Raw genomic sequence first — 18,204 nt, 5'->3', positions numbered from 1 at the left:
GCTTCCGACGCTGGCGTGGATCCAGCCAAGACGTATCCTCGTCGGAGTCCGATACACCTGGCTCCTGGCTGATCCCAGAAGCACCTGGCTCCTGGCCAATCCCAGAAACACCGGGCTCCTGGCCAAACTCCTCGCTGTCGGAAGGCACCGAAGGCTGCACCAGAGGGGAAGGGCCTGGAGAGGGAGGCCTAGCCATCCCCTCTCCTTCATGTTCAGAGCCTTCCTCCTCTGATGAGAGGGACCCACCGGACGGAGCCACAACAGGGCCGTGCTTGGGGGAGACTCTCCTCGGGGGGGGCTGCTGGTGAGGAGGGGGCTGCGGGGGGAGGCGGGGCTGGGGCAATCGCACGTGTGCCCACAGGGCTCCGAGTGCCGCCTCTGGCATGCGTGCCATAGGTTCGCCACCACTGCTATATCAGATTCAGAACGTGAGTAACTTGCACTGACAAGGTCTCCTTTTTGTTTTTAGAAATGATAGAAATTGTTACTTTACTATTTCAGTAAATGTATTCTGGGTATGTTAAAATATCCAAATTTATAATTAAATTTATAATTATAAATAATTTAGAGACCCTTTTTTTTTGTTACACAAGTTGGATTCCTGGGCTAGAATATGTCATGGATATTTACCATCCCAGCAATAGACTGATTAGTTTTGGTGCTCATACAGCAGTTTTATTGAAGCTATTTCTGTTGCTGGGGGGCAGGGTGTGGGTTGGGTAGGTAGGTTAGTTGTTGCTCTGTAATTCTTTTTGCTGCATTAAATTCATTTTAAACAGAATATTGGTTTATTTTTATAGTATAACAAATTTGGTAACTAAATTTCATAGCGAAAAGTTACTTTGTGGGTATTTTTGTATCTTCTATACATCCAAGCTATGCATGAAACGATACAGGTAGTTCTCAACTTACGGCTGTAATTGAGCCCAGAATTTATAGTCATAAGTTGTGCCAGTTGTTAAGTTGATCACCATGTGACTGCATCGGGTTTTATAACTTTTTTTGCCTCAGTCATTAAGGAAACCTATTTTATTCGATGGGTATTTTTTTGCTCAAAACCGGAAGTAAATATGGAAAACTGGCAAAAATGTCTAAATTGCAGACATGAGATCAGAGGATGCTGCAAATGGTTGTATATGCTAGTTCCGTGGTGGCGAACCTGTGGCACGCAAAGCCCTCTCTGTGGGTACACGTGCCGTCGCCCCAGTCCTAGGCCTTCAGCTGAGTTTTATAAAACCTTTTCGCTTTAGGCCTCCACCGTGTGCAAAAAACCCCCAATGTTCAATCAATCAATCAATCAATTTCAACTTCTTGTGGGAAAAAAAGATCTTACAAAGTTGGAATTGATTGATTGAACTTTTTAGTCCCACCCAGTCTGCCATTACCACCGCAGCCACGCCCACCCAATTGACCATGCCCATTCAATTGACCACACCCACCCAATAGGTCACGCCCACCCGGCGATACACAAGTGGGTTTTGGGTTGCAGTTTGGGCACTCGGTCTCTAAAAGGTTTGCCATCACTGTGCTAGTTGGTTGCCAAGTACCCAAAATGTAATCACATGATTGGGGGAGGTAGCTGTTGGAACTGGGTCATAAGTAGCTTTGGGGAGATCCATTGTGACTTTGGTCACTAAGCAACTGGGTCGCTAAATGAGAACTTCCAATATGAAAGATGTGCCCACAGTCATAATACTTTTTTTTCCTCACGATTGATCACACTATGTTTATTTTCATCTCTTAAAACAAAATTGTGCAATATGTGGAAATGCACAAACGGTTTGGAAGTCAAGGCTTCCCGCATATTAACCTTCTTCCATTTCTTTTCCAGCCAACAATATTTCAGAATCGCTCGCTGAGTCCGCCGCAGCATATACAAAAGCAACGGCCAGGAAATGTCTCCTGGAGAAGGTAGAAGTAATCACAGGAGAGGAAGCTGAGAGTAATGTGCTACAGGTGAGTAGGACCCGCAGAAGTCAGCGCTCAGCTTGGGCAACTCCCAGGATGTTTGTTTCACTTTGTGTTGCTTGCCAGGAGGGTGGGTGTATGCTGTGGAGAAAACCTGTTCACACACACTTGGGGGGGAGGGTTACAAGTACAAGCCCGGAGCACCTTCTCTCAGCCAATCTTCAGAACAGGCACAACCTTAAATCTGGCAAAAACTTCAGGGGCTTAATATAGTTAGTTTTTTTTTCTTTCAAACCTTCTGCATGTTAAAAATCTGCTTGGTACGGAATACAGGTAGTCCTTAACTTACGACTGGGCCCAAAATTTCTGTTGCTAAGTGAGGCAGTTGTTAAGTGAGTTTTGCCCCACATTACAACCTTTCTTGTCACAGTTGTTAAGCCAATCGTTGCCGTCGTTACTTTAGTAACACGGTCGTTAAGTGAATCTGGCTTCCCCATTAACTTGGTTTGTCAGAAGGTTGCAAAAGGAGATCACAGAACCCTGGGGACACTGCAACCGTGATAAATAGGAGCCAGTTGCCAAGTGTCTGAATTTTAATCACATAATCATGGGGATGCTGCATCGGCCGCGTGAAAAACGGTCAGAAGTCACTTTTTTCAGTGCCGTTGTAAGTTCAAACGGTCACCAAACAAATGGTTATAAGTCGAGGACTACCTGTACAACCCCATGATTTAAATACTAAATCTTGCCCTCTTGCTCCTTGGGCCAACGGAAAAAGGATCCTCCTTTTTCCAGCCTTGATGTTGGTACTTCAGCTCCACATCCATGTAACAGAGCTGCTCTGCTCTGCTCTGCTCTACAACAGTGGGCAGTTAGATGCTTTATGCAAGGAGACCCATCCCAGTACATCTGTGTTGAATCAGACCAAGACCCACCTATCTATTCCAGCCTTCGGTTTGCAGTTGTTTCTGGAGAACTCCCAAGCGGGGGTGTGAAGTTGTGTTCCTCTCCTTGTTTATGTCTGAGGTTCACACCACTCTCAGCTGTAATATGCGTTGCTTTTTTTTTGTTTGTTTATCCATAAATCATGAGTAAGCAAATTGTGACTTAGCAGAGTTATAATGCTTCTCAACCTCAGCAACTTTAAGATGTGGGGAACTTCAGTTTCCATAATTCTTCACATCTTAAAGTTGCTGAGGTTGAGAAACATTGCTGTAAGCTGACCATATACAGAGGCTCCATTTAGATAGGTCCACTGAGGCTTGACAGAGTCATGTGAACAATATCAATAATCAATCCTGCTGGATGAGACCAAAAGCTGAGATTATTCAGAATTCTGTTCTATGAAGCCTGTTGCTTCTAAAAAAATTTCCTCTTTAGTGCCTCTAGTATTTGTTGGTAACTACCTTGGAATGTAGAAGTACCATCCTAGTTTACAATTTCTATTTGATTTATCTCCTTGATTTTGCCCGCTTTAAATGCTACTTTATCTGGTAATATAGATGAGAGGGGTTATGGAAAGCACTTCCATATTTCTTGCTGTGGAGAAATAATACTTTTGAATTTGGGGAGACCATGAAAACCCATTTTTCAAATGCATTGGAGGCTTTGGGGTTTGTGATCTCCTCGTTTGCTGCCTTCGTTAAAGTTCTCCAGCTAATGTTTCTGTTACAGATTCAATGCAAGTTGTTTGTCTTTGATAAGAGCTCCCAGTCCTGGGTGGAAAGAGGCCGAGGGCTTCTGAGGCTGAATGACATGGCATCTACAGATGATGGGACATTGCAGTCACGGCTGGGTAAGAGGAAAAGACTCCAGAAACCTAACCAACCAACCAACCAACCACTGCAGGAACCTAGATTGCAGTTGGATCCAATGTAGTCCTGGATCCCTTTCCAGGCCACCCAGTTGCTATGGATATGCATACCCAAATAGACATTTGTAGCTGCAAGGGTAGCCTGTGGCATCAGGTGCCCCTGTGATTAAGGCTTGTTGGTAGACAATGTGTTTATCCACATTCTAATAGTCAAGCATTTTTAAGATACCGGTCTTGTAAAAGGAATAAAGAGGACATGGGGGAAAATCAGCTTTCCGCAACGTAAATTATATAAGAATACGTGAAACTGACTGTGATTGTTGAACAATATCAGGATGATTTCCTGCCATTCTGAGAGAGCTATGTAGTATAAAACATATAAGGAAAGGTTGATGGAATTGGGTATGTCTAGTTTAATGAAGAGAAGGACGAGGGGGGACATGATAGCCGTGTTCCAGTATCTCAGGGGCTGCCACAAAGAAGAGGGAGTCAAGCTATTTTCCAAAGCGCCTGAAGGCAGGACAAGAATCAACGGATGGAAACTAATCAAGGAGAGAAGCAACCTAGAACTAAGGAGAAACTTCCTGACAGTTACATGTTCCAGTGGAACAATCTGCCTCCAGAAGCTGTGAATGCTCCAACACTGGAAGTTTTTAAGAAGAGACTGGACAGCCATTTGTCTGAAATGGTATAGGGTTACCTCCCTGAGCAGGGGGTTGGACTTGATGACCTCCAAGGTCCCTTCCAACTTTTTTATTATTACTATTATTATTATTGTTGTTGTTGTTGTTGTTGTTATTATTATTATTATCCTTTTTGCCAGCCTAATTTAGTCCAATGACTGTTAGTTTAAGATCAGAAGTAAAAATAGTGATTAAAGCATAAATAAGTCAATGTTTCTCAATCTCAACAACTTTAAGGTGTGTGGACTTCAACTCCCAGCCCACACATCTTAAAAGTTGCTGAGGTTGAGAAACATCGGTGAGGTAAAATATAGCACACTTAAAAGCATCACTCCTCCAGAATATTTGAAAAAGTAATTCTGATCCGGGTACCTTAACCTGCCCATTCTGCATTATTATTCAACTCACTGCAAAATCCCTCTGTAACATTTTACCTGTGACCTTTGCCTGCCCCAATGATTTTCAAAATGAAGTACTTGTGATGGCATGGGGTTGACTTTGGTAGAGACACAGCATCATACGCTTTTGAATACACACAAACCACCTTTAGGATGGACGCTTGACTTAATTGAAGCTAAGAAGAAGGAATCCGTCAAGTTTAGTACTATGTCCTGAACGATCTTCCAAATGTCCTTGCTTCCTTGGGGTTGTGGGAATTCATCTTCCTGCTGTAAGAATTGCCAATTCAGGGGGTTGTACTCCAAAGGTATCTGGATTGATGGGTTTGGATTTATATGAATACTGTAGTTATTGTTTTTGAATGCAGACATTAACAAAAAATAGTTGACCATGTGTCTTTCATCTCTGTGGCACTTTGAACTAGTAATGAGAACACAAGGCAGCCTGCGATTAATCCTGAACACCAAACTGTGGGCTCAGATGCAAATTGATAAAGCCAGTGAGAAAAGCATCCGAATCACAGCCATGGACACGGAAGACCAAGGAGTCAAAGTGTTCCTTATATTGGTAAGGCCACGGATTGAGTCAGTGGATATATTTGAGAGGACATTATGGGAAGTCTTGTATCTTACTTGCAACTAGAGGTTATGATTCATCATAATTATCCATTTACTGGAATGCTGTCTAGCACATTCTTCTTCGTGAGTGGCCTCACGAAGCCGTGCTTTTGAATCACAGACGTCAGCATTGAGTTCCTTAGCAGGCAGATCATATTTTTGGCTAAACATACTTGGACAAAGAGGGTGCAATGGCCCAGCCATTAAAGACGCTGAGCTTGTCAGCTGCAAGAGTGACAGCCCAGGTTCAAGACCCGGCACAGTGGACGGGGTGAGCTCCCGTCCCTGCCCCAGCTCCCGCCCACCTAGCAGTTTGAAAGCAGGCAAATGCGAGTAGATTAAGAAGTGCCACTTCGGTGGGAAGGTAATTATACTCCATTTGCCTTTGGTGTATAGCCATGCTGGCCATCTGACTATGGAAATTGTCTTCAGACAACGCTGGCTCCCTCTGCTAAGAAAAGGAGATGAGCACCGCCCTCTAGAGACCAACACAACTGGACAGGGGAAACCTTTACCTATTTGGACAGGTTACTTGTCAGTTTGCAACCCTTTTAATGAGAAAGTTAACCGATTCTCTCCAAACTTTAGGCAAGTTCTAAAGACACGGGACAGCTATATGCAGCTTTGCACCATCGGATCCTGGCTTTGCGGAGTCGTGTAGAGCAAGAGCAAGAAGCCAAAAGTGCAGCACCAGTGCCCGAAGTGACACAATCCAATGAGGAAGACAGCGATGATGACGTTCTCGCCCCTTCGGGATCACCTGGAAGCGGTAAGCAGATTCCGGAGATATAGGTAGTCCTCGAATTATCGCCACGGTTGAGCCCAAAGTTTCCGTTGCTAAGCAAGACAGTTAAGTGAGTTTAGCCCCATTTTGCCGCTTTTCTTCCCACCGTTGTTAAATGAGTCTCTGCAGTTGTTAAGTGAACCTGGCTACCCCTCTGACTTTGCTTGTCGGAAGGTTACAAAAGCTGATCGTAGACCCTGAGACAATGCATCCGTCATAAATGTGAGTCAGTTGCCAAGTGTCTGGATTTTGATCATGTGACCATGGGGGGGGGATGCTGCAATGCTCAGAAGTATGAAAAACGGTCATAAGTCACTTTTTTCAGTACTAGTGTAACTTCGAACAGTCACTAATAGTTGTAAGTTGAGAGCTACCTGTATTCTGTTCAGAACAATGGATGGGGATACCTCCGGTCTTGGGATCGTCTGGAATTTCCCTGATGAAATACCCAAAGCATGTCTCAACCATGAATAACAATTTGCAGGATGTTATCATCCTGGTTGACCTCTGTTCTCGAGAACCTGCAGACCCGATTTTGACTCAAGACATGGGAATGGAAACAAAGCTAATCATGGGAAGACATTATTTTTTATTCCAGTTTCACATTATTGAGCTTAGGTATTGTAAGGATGGAGTTTATTCAGAGGTTATTTAAATGTATTTCTTTACATTTAAGAACAAAAGGTAAAGAGATTTTAAAACAACCTTAGGTGTTGGTTTAAATCCATTGCAGCCTTGTATATATTCTAGTGTTTTCCCAATAGGTCTGGGAGCGGAATGTCCTATTAGTGTACATACCGGGCAGGGTAACAGCGATTTGGAAAGTTAATGGTTTGGAGTTTCTTCTTGAACTCTTTGCAGATCAGTGCACCGGACTGGTTAATCTGACTTGCTTAAATTAGTATTTTAAAAAATACATTATGTTTTTTTTAATTGGGATTTAATATTGAAAGGGTAGACTATAAATTGCTTAATCAAGAATGAACTAGTAAAATGGAAATGAAAACCGCCTGGACTAACAGAGGAAATTGATTCCCGTTGCGAATAAGCAACGGTTCTACCATCCTGCTTTGAACATGAACCTCCCTGTTTCATATTGCAGGTCCCACTGATGAAGTGGATGGGCAAACAACCAGCAGTACATAGCGGCCACGATCCAGACCACTTGGAAGAGCAGCTGCCAGAAACCCCCTTTCGCAGGGCCCTTTGTGAGACTCATGCCCCGGGCCATCTTTTGCTCTGGACAGCAACAGAGGCTCTGAGATTTAAGAACTCTGCATCCTTGTTCTGGGTTTTTTTTTTCTCTGTGTGTGTGTTGAATTTTTTTCAGGGGGGCTGGATCAGTTGATTCCATATTAAAAACAAAACACAGCAGACTTTGGACAAAACTGGCTGAATGTGGTTTTGGGACATTTTATTGCTCATCATATTGATGAGCAGGGAGAAAAAGTGTACCATTTCTCTCCCCCCCCCAACTTGTGATTCATTGTAGGGGGCAGGCACACGGAGACTTGCCATAGCTTGCCCGTGGCACCTCTTTGTCTTGCCACACGCATTCTTCCTCCGTCCCCCAACTCCAGTAGCTCGATGGCCTCTGCCGTGGACCCTTCCAAAACAGTCTCTTCTTGCCTAAAATCCCCATCACCCACTTTGGTTTCTGCCTCTCCCACCATTTCTGAAGAAAAGTCGGATTTCAACTGGAAGACGTTTTCTTTTTTAAAAAAAAAAAACAGATCACAATTTTTGCCCCATTGGAAACTTCACAGACAATAGTATGGCTTGTCTGAGGGAGCATCTCTTTGGGAATTTTTTTTTTCCTCTTGGAAGTTAAAAACAACACAATAAGACTTTTGCTGAGTTTGCGGATGGGGTGGAAACCCTTCAAGCTCTGGAGTGGGAAAGGGGGTGTTTTTTTTTTTTTTTTTTTTTTTTTTTAATTATTCTTGTTTTTTTGCTAACAAATCCTTCCTTTCTCTGGTTATCATTATTGTTGTCATTTTGGGACTTCAAATGTGGCGATAACTTTTTTTTTTTAAAAGATTTTAATAAGATACTCTTGTGTGTTGACCAAGTGGGCCCCTTCTGTTTTGTTTGTACTGTTACGTTTCTGTTACTATTTAAAGGAGAGTGAAGCCACTGTGTAAATAGACATCCTGACACAGGCACACATGTGTAGATATATAACAGGTATTCATATACCAGGTTGTTTTTAATCCTTTCAAATAACCTTTTATTTCCTTCTTGCCTTGCCAAGGTGCTTAACAGCTGATTAGGAAACAACTGCCTCATTTTCCTGAAGGGGGGGGGAGCTGCTCTTCCAATCTTGGCCAATTACTAAACGAATAGGTATTGCTTTGGGCACTTTCTCTTGGTCAGCAAGCATCTTCAGTTTGTGCCTAAATACAAGTTACCTAAGTATCAACCTGGGCTGCCACTGGCTCTGTGGGTTTGTTTGATTGAGGTGTGTCCAGAGAGGGTTTTGTTGAATTGGGAAAGCTCTTCAAAGAAGATCACGTTAAAAGGATTGTTTCTGGCATTTAGATGGAGTGTGATGTGTAAGTTGGGCTGCGACCTCTTTGGGCAAAGGCCATAAAGACTTGGAATGCTTTGGCGACTTCCTGTTGAGGACTCTGCGGAGTGGCACATCTATCAGAACAGGAGGTTTTTCACCAGCTCCATCGAAGAATGGGTGGCCTTTTTATTCCCCTCTTGGTCTTGATAGGAACACGACTCGGTTGGACTCCCAGATTTGAGCCACTTGCAATGAAGATGGTAACAACAGAGTTGGGACAAGGCACAGTCCGATTCCGCCTGATGGTGGTGGTTGAGGAGCGAAGAGGCGGCCTCTCGTCATCTTGTCAAAGGGAGCCCTGAAACCAAGAAGAGGGTGGAAGCCTATTTTTTCAGTCCTGTCCACTGGAAAACAAGGAGGACATTGTAATATGGAGTCTTGAGTTGCTGAGTCATAGAAACAACCGGGGAACGTAGGCACCGCCGCCTCTGTGTAATGGATGGAAATTCTCATCAGGTCTCAGAAGTCTGCCCTTGAGTCGTTTCTCCTGTCTTTGTCACTTTGGAAGAGCTTCAGGCTAACAAAAGTTTCTTTTCACTTTCCCTTCCTGGGAGAGAAAGCGGATGGCCGTGCATGTGTGCAGCCTTCACCAGATTTTTTATTTTTTTTTACTTAACCTTTCCCCCTTAACGTTTCAGTTCTCAAATGCACCAGATATGTACATACCAACCACCTACTGAATAACACTGAAGACTGAGACGATTGTAACTCTTGGGCAATTGTGCTGCTTTTAGGGAGAATTAATTTTCCACTTGTGTTAACAAGACACTCTTCCTCCCCCCCCCTCCCTTTTAAGACAGGTTAATTAGAACAGCGGATGCACATCTGGTTTTTTAAGTTACTTTGGCATAACAGGTATGAGTGAGATGGGAAGAGGGTGTAATTTTATTTGCCTCTGTTAAAACAGCTGGAGTTCAGAGGATCCTCCCATTGGTACAGATGCGATTGTGTGAAAAGGCCGGGTGGAATTTGTGTGTATGGCATTTGAAGGAGGCACCCAAAGTCGTCTAGGGCAGGGGTAGGCAACCTTGGCTCTTTTATGACTCGTGGACTTCAACTCCCAGAATTCCTGAGCCAGCTATGGTGGCTCAGGAATTCTGGGAGTTGAAGTCCACGAGTCATAAAAGAGCCAAGGTTGCCTACCCCTGGTCTAGGGTAAGAGGCTGCCTGGTTTCTCTAGAAATGTTAATATTCAATGGAATGTTTAAACAGTTACCCACAGAGTTCTTTTTTTTAAAAAAAAAACACAAAACAAAACCAATCTGGCAGCTATTTATGGACACAGTGGTTTGGATTCGAGTGATTTGCTGTGGCAAAGAAAAGGAGATTCTACGTTTCAGCCACAGTCTGTATTCCTTGCACAGTAACTGTCTGGAAACGCATTTTGGGCGCTTTCCTGAGATGGAGAGTTGGCTGGGCCAGACACAAGACTTTATAAAGTTGTTTTCTTCTCCAAGCCGTTAGCCAATTAGTGATAAGTAAAAGAAAACAAAAAAAACAAACCCAGACAACACCCGTGTGTTTTGGAAAAATTTCTGTACAATTGTCATATCAGATGTATTTGGAAATTACATTAAAAAACTTGTAACAAAAGTCCTGCTTTGTGTAATTCTATGATACGAGGAGGAGAGGAGCATAGCTTCATTTCTTTGTGGAAATGCACGATTGTGTGGGAAGGCTCTTAACCGAGGAATTCTCTGCCATCTTATGGGCATTAATGAAAGTGCCTCCCAAAAAGAGTACGAAATTCAGAAATGAGGCAATGGATCTGATTGTCGGTTTGATTTGTGAAAAAGAGAATACCAAATTGTTACAGAAACGATACTCAAGTCTGGAAAGCTTGAATATATGAAAAAGAAACATCGGAACAATTCCACCTTGTTTAGAAGTTGAAACTTTGAAAGGCTTTCAAAACTGATGTCAGCCCTTTGAGATAGGCAAGGTCGGGAAACAGTTACTAGAAATCTTGAAATGTGCTTTTCACGCAGTGTTTTCTCAACCGTGGCGACTTCAAGATGGATGAACTTCAACTCCCAGAATTCTGTGCTGGCTGGGGAATTCTAGGAGTTGGAGTCCATCCATCTTCAAGTTGCCACTGTTGAGAAACACTGCATTAATGTATTTTGGGTATTGTAACAGAATCCTAAAAGCCTGTCAAAGGTCTTTAGTGCAACCTATACCTTACTGCAACCAAACCATTGTTACTCGTTCCTTTCTTACACTTTCTAATTTACTAGATTCAAATATTTTTAATGGCCTGGCAGTCATTTCCCCTTCTCTGAATCAAACTGACATTCCATTACAAAGGATTCGTGAATAGTTATGCTCTGTGGGTTTCTTAGAAGTATCTCAGCCATTTCGGGGCAACAAGTTCTGTTTTTGGCTTGGTCTGAAACTGATATTGCTATTAACAGAACAACAGCAATTAAGTAATAAGGGGTCTTTTAAGAACAAAGTTAAAAAGGCTATATAAAATCCAATTTCCTGCCAGCCATTTCTGTGTCCTGGGATTTCTCCTTTGGAACAGTTACAATAGCTATTCCCTTCTACCAATAGGAAGCTGGATTTAGAAATACACTGGGATCAGAGCTGGTTATATTGTGTCAGATATAAAATGAGACTTAGTTACTGAGCTACTCTTAGATTTTTTTAAGGGCATTTTCTAACATTGAGAAGTGCATTCTGTTTAACGTCAGTAGCTTTTTAAAAAGTTAATTAAAAATTACTTGGTTGTGTTAAAGCATTCATGTCTTGCTGGGGTCATCAGGTAGGCTACTGTGAAATAAAATAATTGAGACTCGGAGCTCATTTAACGGACAAATGTCTCTAAGAGGAAGATATTCCAGAACTGGTTTCGTTTCAAGTTAGTTGGCTTCATGCTAAGCTGTAAAACAATGTTAAGCTAAATGTGTTAAGCCAGTGAATTATAATTAATCAAACTTTAGTTTAATATGTATAAAAACAGTATTCTTTACCGGACTACTTGAGTATTTTTTGTTAAATGAAATTCCTTGTTGGATCCAGACCAAAATCTGTTATAGCTAAGCTAAGCTATAATGATATTTGCTTGGGTTTGACTAAGCACACAAACCAATCCAGTGATGGATGATTCAATAAACTATAGATGAAGTACGGCATAATAGGATGTATGAATCCAATTTTTACCTCCTGTTGCCCATCTTCAACTCTAATGTCAGTTTGGGGTGCATTGGGACTAAAAGCTTGACTAAAGGTTCTTATCTGTTCTCATCTCTTGACCAAGATCAGCTTTGGGGCTTGTGCATGTTATCCTTGGAATTAAGTATTAACATGCCAAATACATTCACAAAGATAAAATCTGAATCGCTCATTTCAGGGGGAAAAAAATCTGGGAGGAAAACACCAGGAAATGAAGCTAGCTTGCCCCTCTGCTCTACAAAAAAACATACAATTTACCTTTCAGGTTGACCAATTTTTGCCACCACTCTAAAGGATACAAGTTTGACACTGTTTCAGTCTGACTTCATTTAACTATTTCCAGTTTGGGAGTCATAGGGGAAACGTGTCTGCACCATGCTATACAGTTAGGTCAGGGGTAGGCAACCTTGGTTCTTTTATGACTCGTGGACTTCAACTCCCAGAATTCCTGAGCCAGCCATACTGGCTCAGGAATTCTGGGAGTTGAAGTCCATGAGTCATAAAAGAACCAAGGTTGCCTATCCCTCATTTAGGTGAATCTTCTTCCCAATTATGTTAGCATGTGGTAGTACCTGGTCAGTCTTGGTTGGATAGCAAGCTGACCAGGATTTGGCTTGGTTCTGTACTTGATAGGGAAGGCTGGAGTTTTGGTTAGATTGGAAAATGGAAATTAAAAAAAAAAAAGCAGAGGCAGCAGCAAACTACTTTCAAACTGTTGCAAAAAAGCCCTCTGTATTCATTAAGTTACCAAGAATTGACAGGGGATGCTGCCTTTCCCATTACAATTACTAATTAAACTATTCATTAAAGAACATTCTCTGCCGTCAGTTGTAAAAAGTTAAAAAATTAAAGTGGGTACATTTGGACACACACACAAAAGTCCTGCTGTGCTGCTTCATGGGGTGAAGGAGAGGGATGGTTCTGGGACGACAGCACACACAGTGGTGAGAGAGGTCAGGTGGTGTCTTTTAGAAATTTTTAAAAGACCAGGGGTTTTCATTTGTGCTCCTAAGTTTGGGATGGATAACCTAGTCCAGTGGTGGTGAACCTATGGCACGGGTGCCAGAGGTGGCACTCAGAGCCCTCTCTGTGGGCACTCGCACTGTCGCCCCAGTCCTAGGCCTTCAGCTGGGTTTTATAGAACTTTTTCGCTTTAGGCTTCCGCCGCCGTGTGCAAAAAAAAAAAAAAAAAGAATCAATCAGTCAATTTCAACTTCTTGTGGGAAAAAAGGATCTTGCAAAATTGGAATTGATTGATTGAACTTTTTAGTCCCACCCAGCCTGCCTTTACCACTGCAGCGTGCCCAGCCAATGGGCCACACCCACCCAATTTACCACACCCACCTAATGGGCCACACCCACCCGGCACCCGACGATGCATAAGTGGGTTTTGGGTTGCAGTTTGGGCACTCGGTCTCTAAAAGGTTTGCCATCACTGACCTAGTCTCTGAATCTGTGGGATTCTAATTCCTGACCATAAGGTGTACTTCTTAAGCTGATGGTATTGCTAATTCTCCATCCTTACCATGTACCACTTTTTACACCCTACTGGATATTAACAAGCAACCAAGTTGGAGTTGGTGAATCTTTTATTCAGGAGAAAGTTTAACTAAGAAAGTCCAGGAAAGAGTATAAAAGCCTTTTACTATTCTGGTCGATATATAGAATCCTGCATTGATAGACAAATCTATAGCATTGAGTTAGAAAATGTTAAATGTTCTTCTGTATAGAGACTGATAAATCCACAAGGGCTAGGAACTTGTGTCTCTCCAGATAGCTGACAAACTACAGTTCCCAGCAAATCCCAGCCATTATGGGATCTTGGAAGTTAAACTCCTTTATTTGACCAGCATTAGTTGGAAGTTATAGCTTAAGTGATTTCCAAAAAGCCCAAACTTGCCTTAAACAGAAAACTCAGAAAGAAAAAGGATGGAAGTCAGGAAAACCAGAGTCCCTTCTGCTATAGTTAGCTTTCTATTGCAGCATCTTAATTATGGGCAATTTAGAGGAACCTCTTTTTTTCAATCATATGTCTTACCTGCATGTACAAGCTGGATTCTCATTATCCAAAGTCCTAAACCTACTTTACACTAGAATGTTCTAGGAATTTCGTACTGAATATGTTGTGCTAAGTTTCCTATGCTTCAGAAGGGAATGCCAACTCTCGTTCCCACTACAGCTTCCACGCAGCTTTCATCATGTCGACAAAATAGCCATCGCTATCAATAGAGGCACTGACTCCACTGTAGTAGTTCAGGAATTCCTCATGCGTGATCTGTAGAAAAATATGGGGTAGATTTTAATGTTTGTCCCTAATGACCAAACCTCATGTTTTATTGGGGATGATGATGGTTCAATATTTGAAATACTTGGACAAAACAATACTTTTACTTCAAGACAGTAAAACTGTCAGTTAAAAATAACCCTAAAAATTTAATATTTGGGATTGCCAAAAATAGTTGTAGTATTAGGTCATTCATATTAATAGAAGAAAAGAATGCCATGGAAAGGATGTGATGAGAAGAAAAGCAGCATTCACAAGCATTCTGTTCTTGGCTACTTTAAAGCCGTGTTTCCCAACCTTGGACACTTGAAGATGTGTAGACTTCAATTCCCAGAATTCCCCAGCCAGCAGGGGGAAATCTTCAAGTGGCCAAGGTTGGGAAGCACTGCCTTAAGAGTCCTAAAAGGGTCCTGCACAATTATGATTTATATCTGCAAATACAGTAAAATCTTGGTTTAACAGATTTCCATTCATAGATTTTTGATCCAATGGGCAACATTTTCTCTAGCTCCCTCCTCCCAAAATGGACCAAGTCCATTTTATCCAAAATTGTCCAAACAATTCATTTAAATGTATTTATTCATTCAATTTTTATAGCCGCCCATCTCAAACAAGTGACTGGATGGTGAACAATCATAGAACAACTAAAAACAGTTACACTATAATTAAAAATCATATATAAGGCAGCCAAAATATTTAAAACACTGCTACCAATTTATATAATTTGCATCCTGACATATGTTCTGAAATGGTCCAATTTATATCATTTACATCAACTTTTGTCATTTGCAAACAGAACAAATTGGCCCAACATTTAAATTCAAATCTAATGGACATTTGGAAGCAACACACAAAACATCTAATGATCTATTAATTCAAGGTTTTATTGTATATCTTAGATCAGCCTCCCCCAAATGGGTGTCTTCAAATGCCCACTGAACGTGTGTCCTTCTAAGTTTGATAAAATAAAAATAGTTTGGAATCACAACTATTAGAATGCCACACCAAGAGATCATTCTGGCTGTTTACCTTCCCATCCTTATCATCAGGAGAGTCAAAGCTCTCCAGAAAGGCGCTGAAAACCTGATCTTCTGTCCACTGTCCACTCTTAAACTTGGGGTGGGACCGGCTGTTGTAGACCCCATGAAGATCCTCTACCGTCACCAATCCATCACCAGTCCTGTCCAGTTTCTGGAATGCTTTTGCAATTATGTCTTTTCTGGTGTTGGACATAGGAGGCTAAAGAAAAGTAATGAGAAGTTAAGAATGTTGGAGTTCCCTTATTTTTTTTAGCCAGATTAATGGTGGACCTATTTCTCAAAGATCATCAACAATAATTCAATAGAATCTGTGGACCTTTAGTGCTGGAAGAAAGCCTTTATGGATTTCCTCTGGTAATGTGGGAGACATACTGAAAAATTAGATGAACATCCTCTAAGCTGCCATGGGTCTTCTAGACAAAGAGAGATGTTGATTTACACCAAAGAAACACCTCACAATTCACATTTGTAAAGATTAAATAAAAAGGGAGGGATATGGACTTCACTCAAGGCCCTGGGTCTGATATGGCAAGCAGGATTAGGCCAGGGATTCCCCATATCTGTTAAAAGGATGAGACTAGTACATTAGCAGCTATTAGTCAAAAAGAGAGTCTTCATATATGGGAAGAATATATCACTGATTAAAAACACTGAATTAGTTCTGATCTTCGGGATTCCGAATCTCCCATCAATGCAGTTAACTGTCAGTTAGTTAAAAATCAGATGCTACATTAGTTGGGTCACTGGTCATATTTCACAAACTTTTCCTGTGGTTTTACAGGGTAATATATCTCTGAGGGAAAGGGAGAAGGAGAACAAATAACAGGAAAAACTATGGCTTCCAATGACCACTTGTCTTCCTCACATGTCCTCAGGCCTTCTGTGCCAGCTCAACCTGCTAATTCGAATGTACAAGTGGTTAACTATTTTACCTACCCTCAGGGCTTGCAGGAATTCATTGAAGTCCAGGGTACCATTCTTATTTTTGTCACAGAGGCTGAAAATCTCTTCTGCCTCACCCCTTTCCAAGGGGACCCCAGCCTCCTGGAGGCCCTTCACAAATTCCTCCAGATCCAAAGTTTTGCTGCCGTTATCATCCATGATGCGGAAAAATCTGCCAAGAATGAAATGTAATACAGGGTTGTGAGTGCCGTGTGTGTGTGTGTGTGTGTGTGTGTGAGAGAGAGAGAGAGAGAGAGAGAGAGAGAGAGAGAGAGAGAGAGAGAGAGAGAGAGAGAGAGAGAGAGGGAAAAGCTCATAGAGAAGCTCAGCCTGTACTTTTTCTTATAGAATTCATGTCCCTAAATGACTTACGGCTTTCAGGCAAACAACAAAAGTTAGTTACTTTATGATTGATAAAGTAATCCTGAATTTAGAAGCCAGAATACTATTTCCCATTGGGGAACTGAGTGTATTGGAGTTTTCTGCAGTTCCCTGCCTCTGCCAAGCAGAGTAAACGAAGCAGAACAATTAAAAAGAAAACCTCAGAAAAGGAAGAAAAAAGATAGGTGCAATGGGGGGCAGGGAGGACCACTTGAATATAATCCGAATGAAATTATTTCCAGAATATATGAATAATCTCATATTTTGTACCTGGCAAGTCCCTTAATCCCAGAAGCTCCTCTTTCCAAGCACTTTGCTCTGAGTTTGGCAATGCTTTCAGTACCTTTTCCTTCCATGCTGCAGATATTTGCTATGATGGAAAAAAAGGATCTAAAGGATGAAGCAAAAAGGATGGTCAGGTACGCTGCTTTCTTCCCTCTTCTTCAGCCCTCGGAGACTTCCATCTGACATAATTAAAACTATTACAATCATAAACTAAGTCCCAGCGTTGGTTCAAAAACAATCAAAGCAGGTACTTCAGCAAAATGTCCTCTTCCAGTGCCTCCTCGGCACCATTGGGGGTTGGTCCGGGGGTGCGTTCGCAATGAGAATTACATACAGTGTATTATTGTAACAATCTCCATCTTAGCTCAGATCAGTGATTGACAACGTGCATCTGAAATATATCGCACAAAGCAATCTATAATTGAGGGGCAGATTGGTCTTCCTGCCTTCTAATTCTGGAGTATAAATTGTATGTGGCAAAGAGGTATGTTTATATCAAAGAGAGAAGGAAAGTTTATTTCCACCGTAGCTCCGTGCTCTAACTTTGCGTGCTGTGTTGGGAAGACTCCCCTGATCATATTCAAGACATTACCTGTAATTATACGCCCTTTCGTTTCCAAGCGAGTAGTTCCTTTTAGTTAATTAAAATGAAAAAAAATTGAAACAGCTTGAAGATTAAGATGCCAGAAAACTTTTGTTCATTTCATTTCTGTCCATTCCAGTGAACATACATTGGAGGGGGGGGGAAACTTTCCGTTCCTTCTCTCCTTCTATATAATCCACTTTCTGCCCCTCAAACCAGACTGCTGGAGTCTTTTCATCAATGTTTAATTCCTACCTGTAATTGTTGCTTGCTTGCTTGCTTTTTCTCGCGAACCGGGGAACTTACTTTGACTGTTGTGTTGGCTTCTGTTGAGCTGTTGCCTGTCTCTATAGCAATCGCCTGCTCTGTTGCCAGGAGGGCCTCGTCAAGGGAAAACTCTGGGTGTGCTGGAAAGCTCTCAAAAGGAAGTGACACAGGCCAAATAGGAAGGTAGCAGGAGGGGCCAGGAGCCTGCACGGCTCATCTTAGTCTAGAGCTGTTTAAAAAAAAAAAAAAAGAGGTAATACAGCGGGAAAGATTTGGTATCAGCAGGAAAGATTTGGTTGGAACCGTCTCGAGATCTTCTTTTGTTGTCCAATTGTGAGGACTATCACCGGCTGTCATTTAGAAATTGTTAGCAACTTTTGTGCCAAGAAATTTTAATTTCACCATGTACTGAAGCAGGACTGTTTTTTGTTGCTGTTTTTTTTTTGGGGGGGGGGGACAAACCAATAGA

General features: G+C 41.9%; 2 protein-coding genes across 3 annotated transcripts in view; one reads left to right on the top strand and one right to left on the bottom strand.

Moving 5' to 3' along the window:
• Positions 1-7,500, top strand: part of RANBP3 (RAN binding protein 3) — a 34,138-nt gene extending 26,638 nt beyond the window's left edge. Inside the window, exons 12-16 of the mRNA XM_015809989.1 lie at positions 1,832-1,956; positions 3,583-3,703; positions 5,228-5,370; positions 6,009-6,189; positions 7,307-7,500. Coding sequence (XP_015665475.1) covers positions 1,832-1,956; positions 3,583-3,703; positions 5,228-5,370; positions 6,009-6,189; positions 7,307-7,350 — 614 coding nt within the window. The 3' untranslated portion in view covers positions 7,351-7,500. The remainder of the gene's footprint in view (positions 1-1,831; positions 1,957-3,582; positions 3,704-5,227; positions 5,371-6,008; positions 6,190-7,306) is intronic.
• Positions 7,501-13,524: 6,024 nt separating this feature from the next.
• On the bottom strand, positions 13,525-17,885 carry CAPS (calcyphosine). 2 transcript variants are annotated; one of them, XM_015809988.1, is made up of 5 exons: positions 17,775-17,885; positions 16,871-16,990; positions 16,214-16,391; positions 15,267-15,476; positions 13,525-14,228 (listed from the first exon to the last, which is right to left on the bottom strand). In XM_015809988.1, the coding sequence occupies exons 2-5, from the start codon at positions 16,954-16,956 to the stop codon at positions 14,127-14,129; spliced, it is 576 nt and encodes a 191-aa protein (XP_015665474.1). In that variant the 5' UTR covers positions 16,957-16,990; positions 17,775-17,885; the 3' UTR covers positions 13,525-14,126. The 2 variants fall into 2 exon arrangements, with proteins under 2 accessions (XP_015665474.1, XP_015665472.1); XM_015809986.2 differs by having other exon boundaries at positions 17,724-17,864.
• Positions 17,886-18,204: the final 319 nt, after the last annotated feature.

Source organism: Protobothrops mucrosquamatus, unplaced genomic scaffold, assembly GCF_001527695.2.
Source record: "Protobothrops mucrosquamatus isolate PMUCROS unplaced genomic scaffold, P.Mucros_1.0 scaffold6, whole genome shotgun sequence".
NCBI classification, from domain to species: Eukaryota; Metazoa; Chordata; class Lepidosauria; order Squamata; family Viperidae; genus Protobothrops; species Protobothrops mucrosquamatus.
Note: the sequence above shows the minus strand (reverse complement) of the source record. Positions and strands in the feature narration are given on the sequence as shown.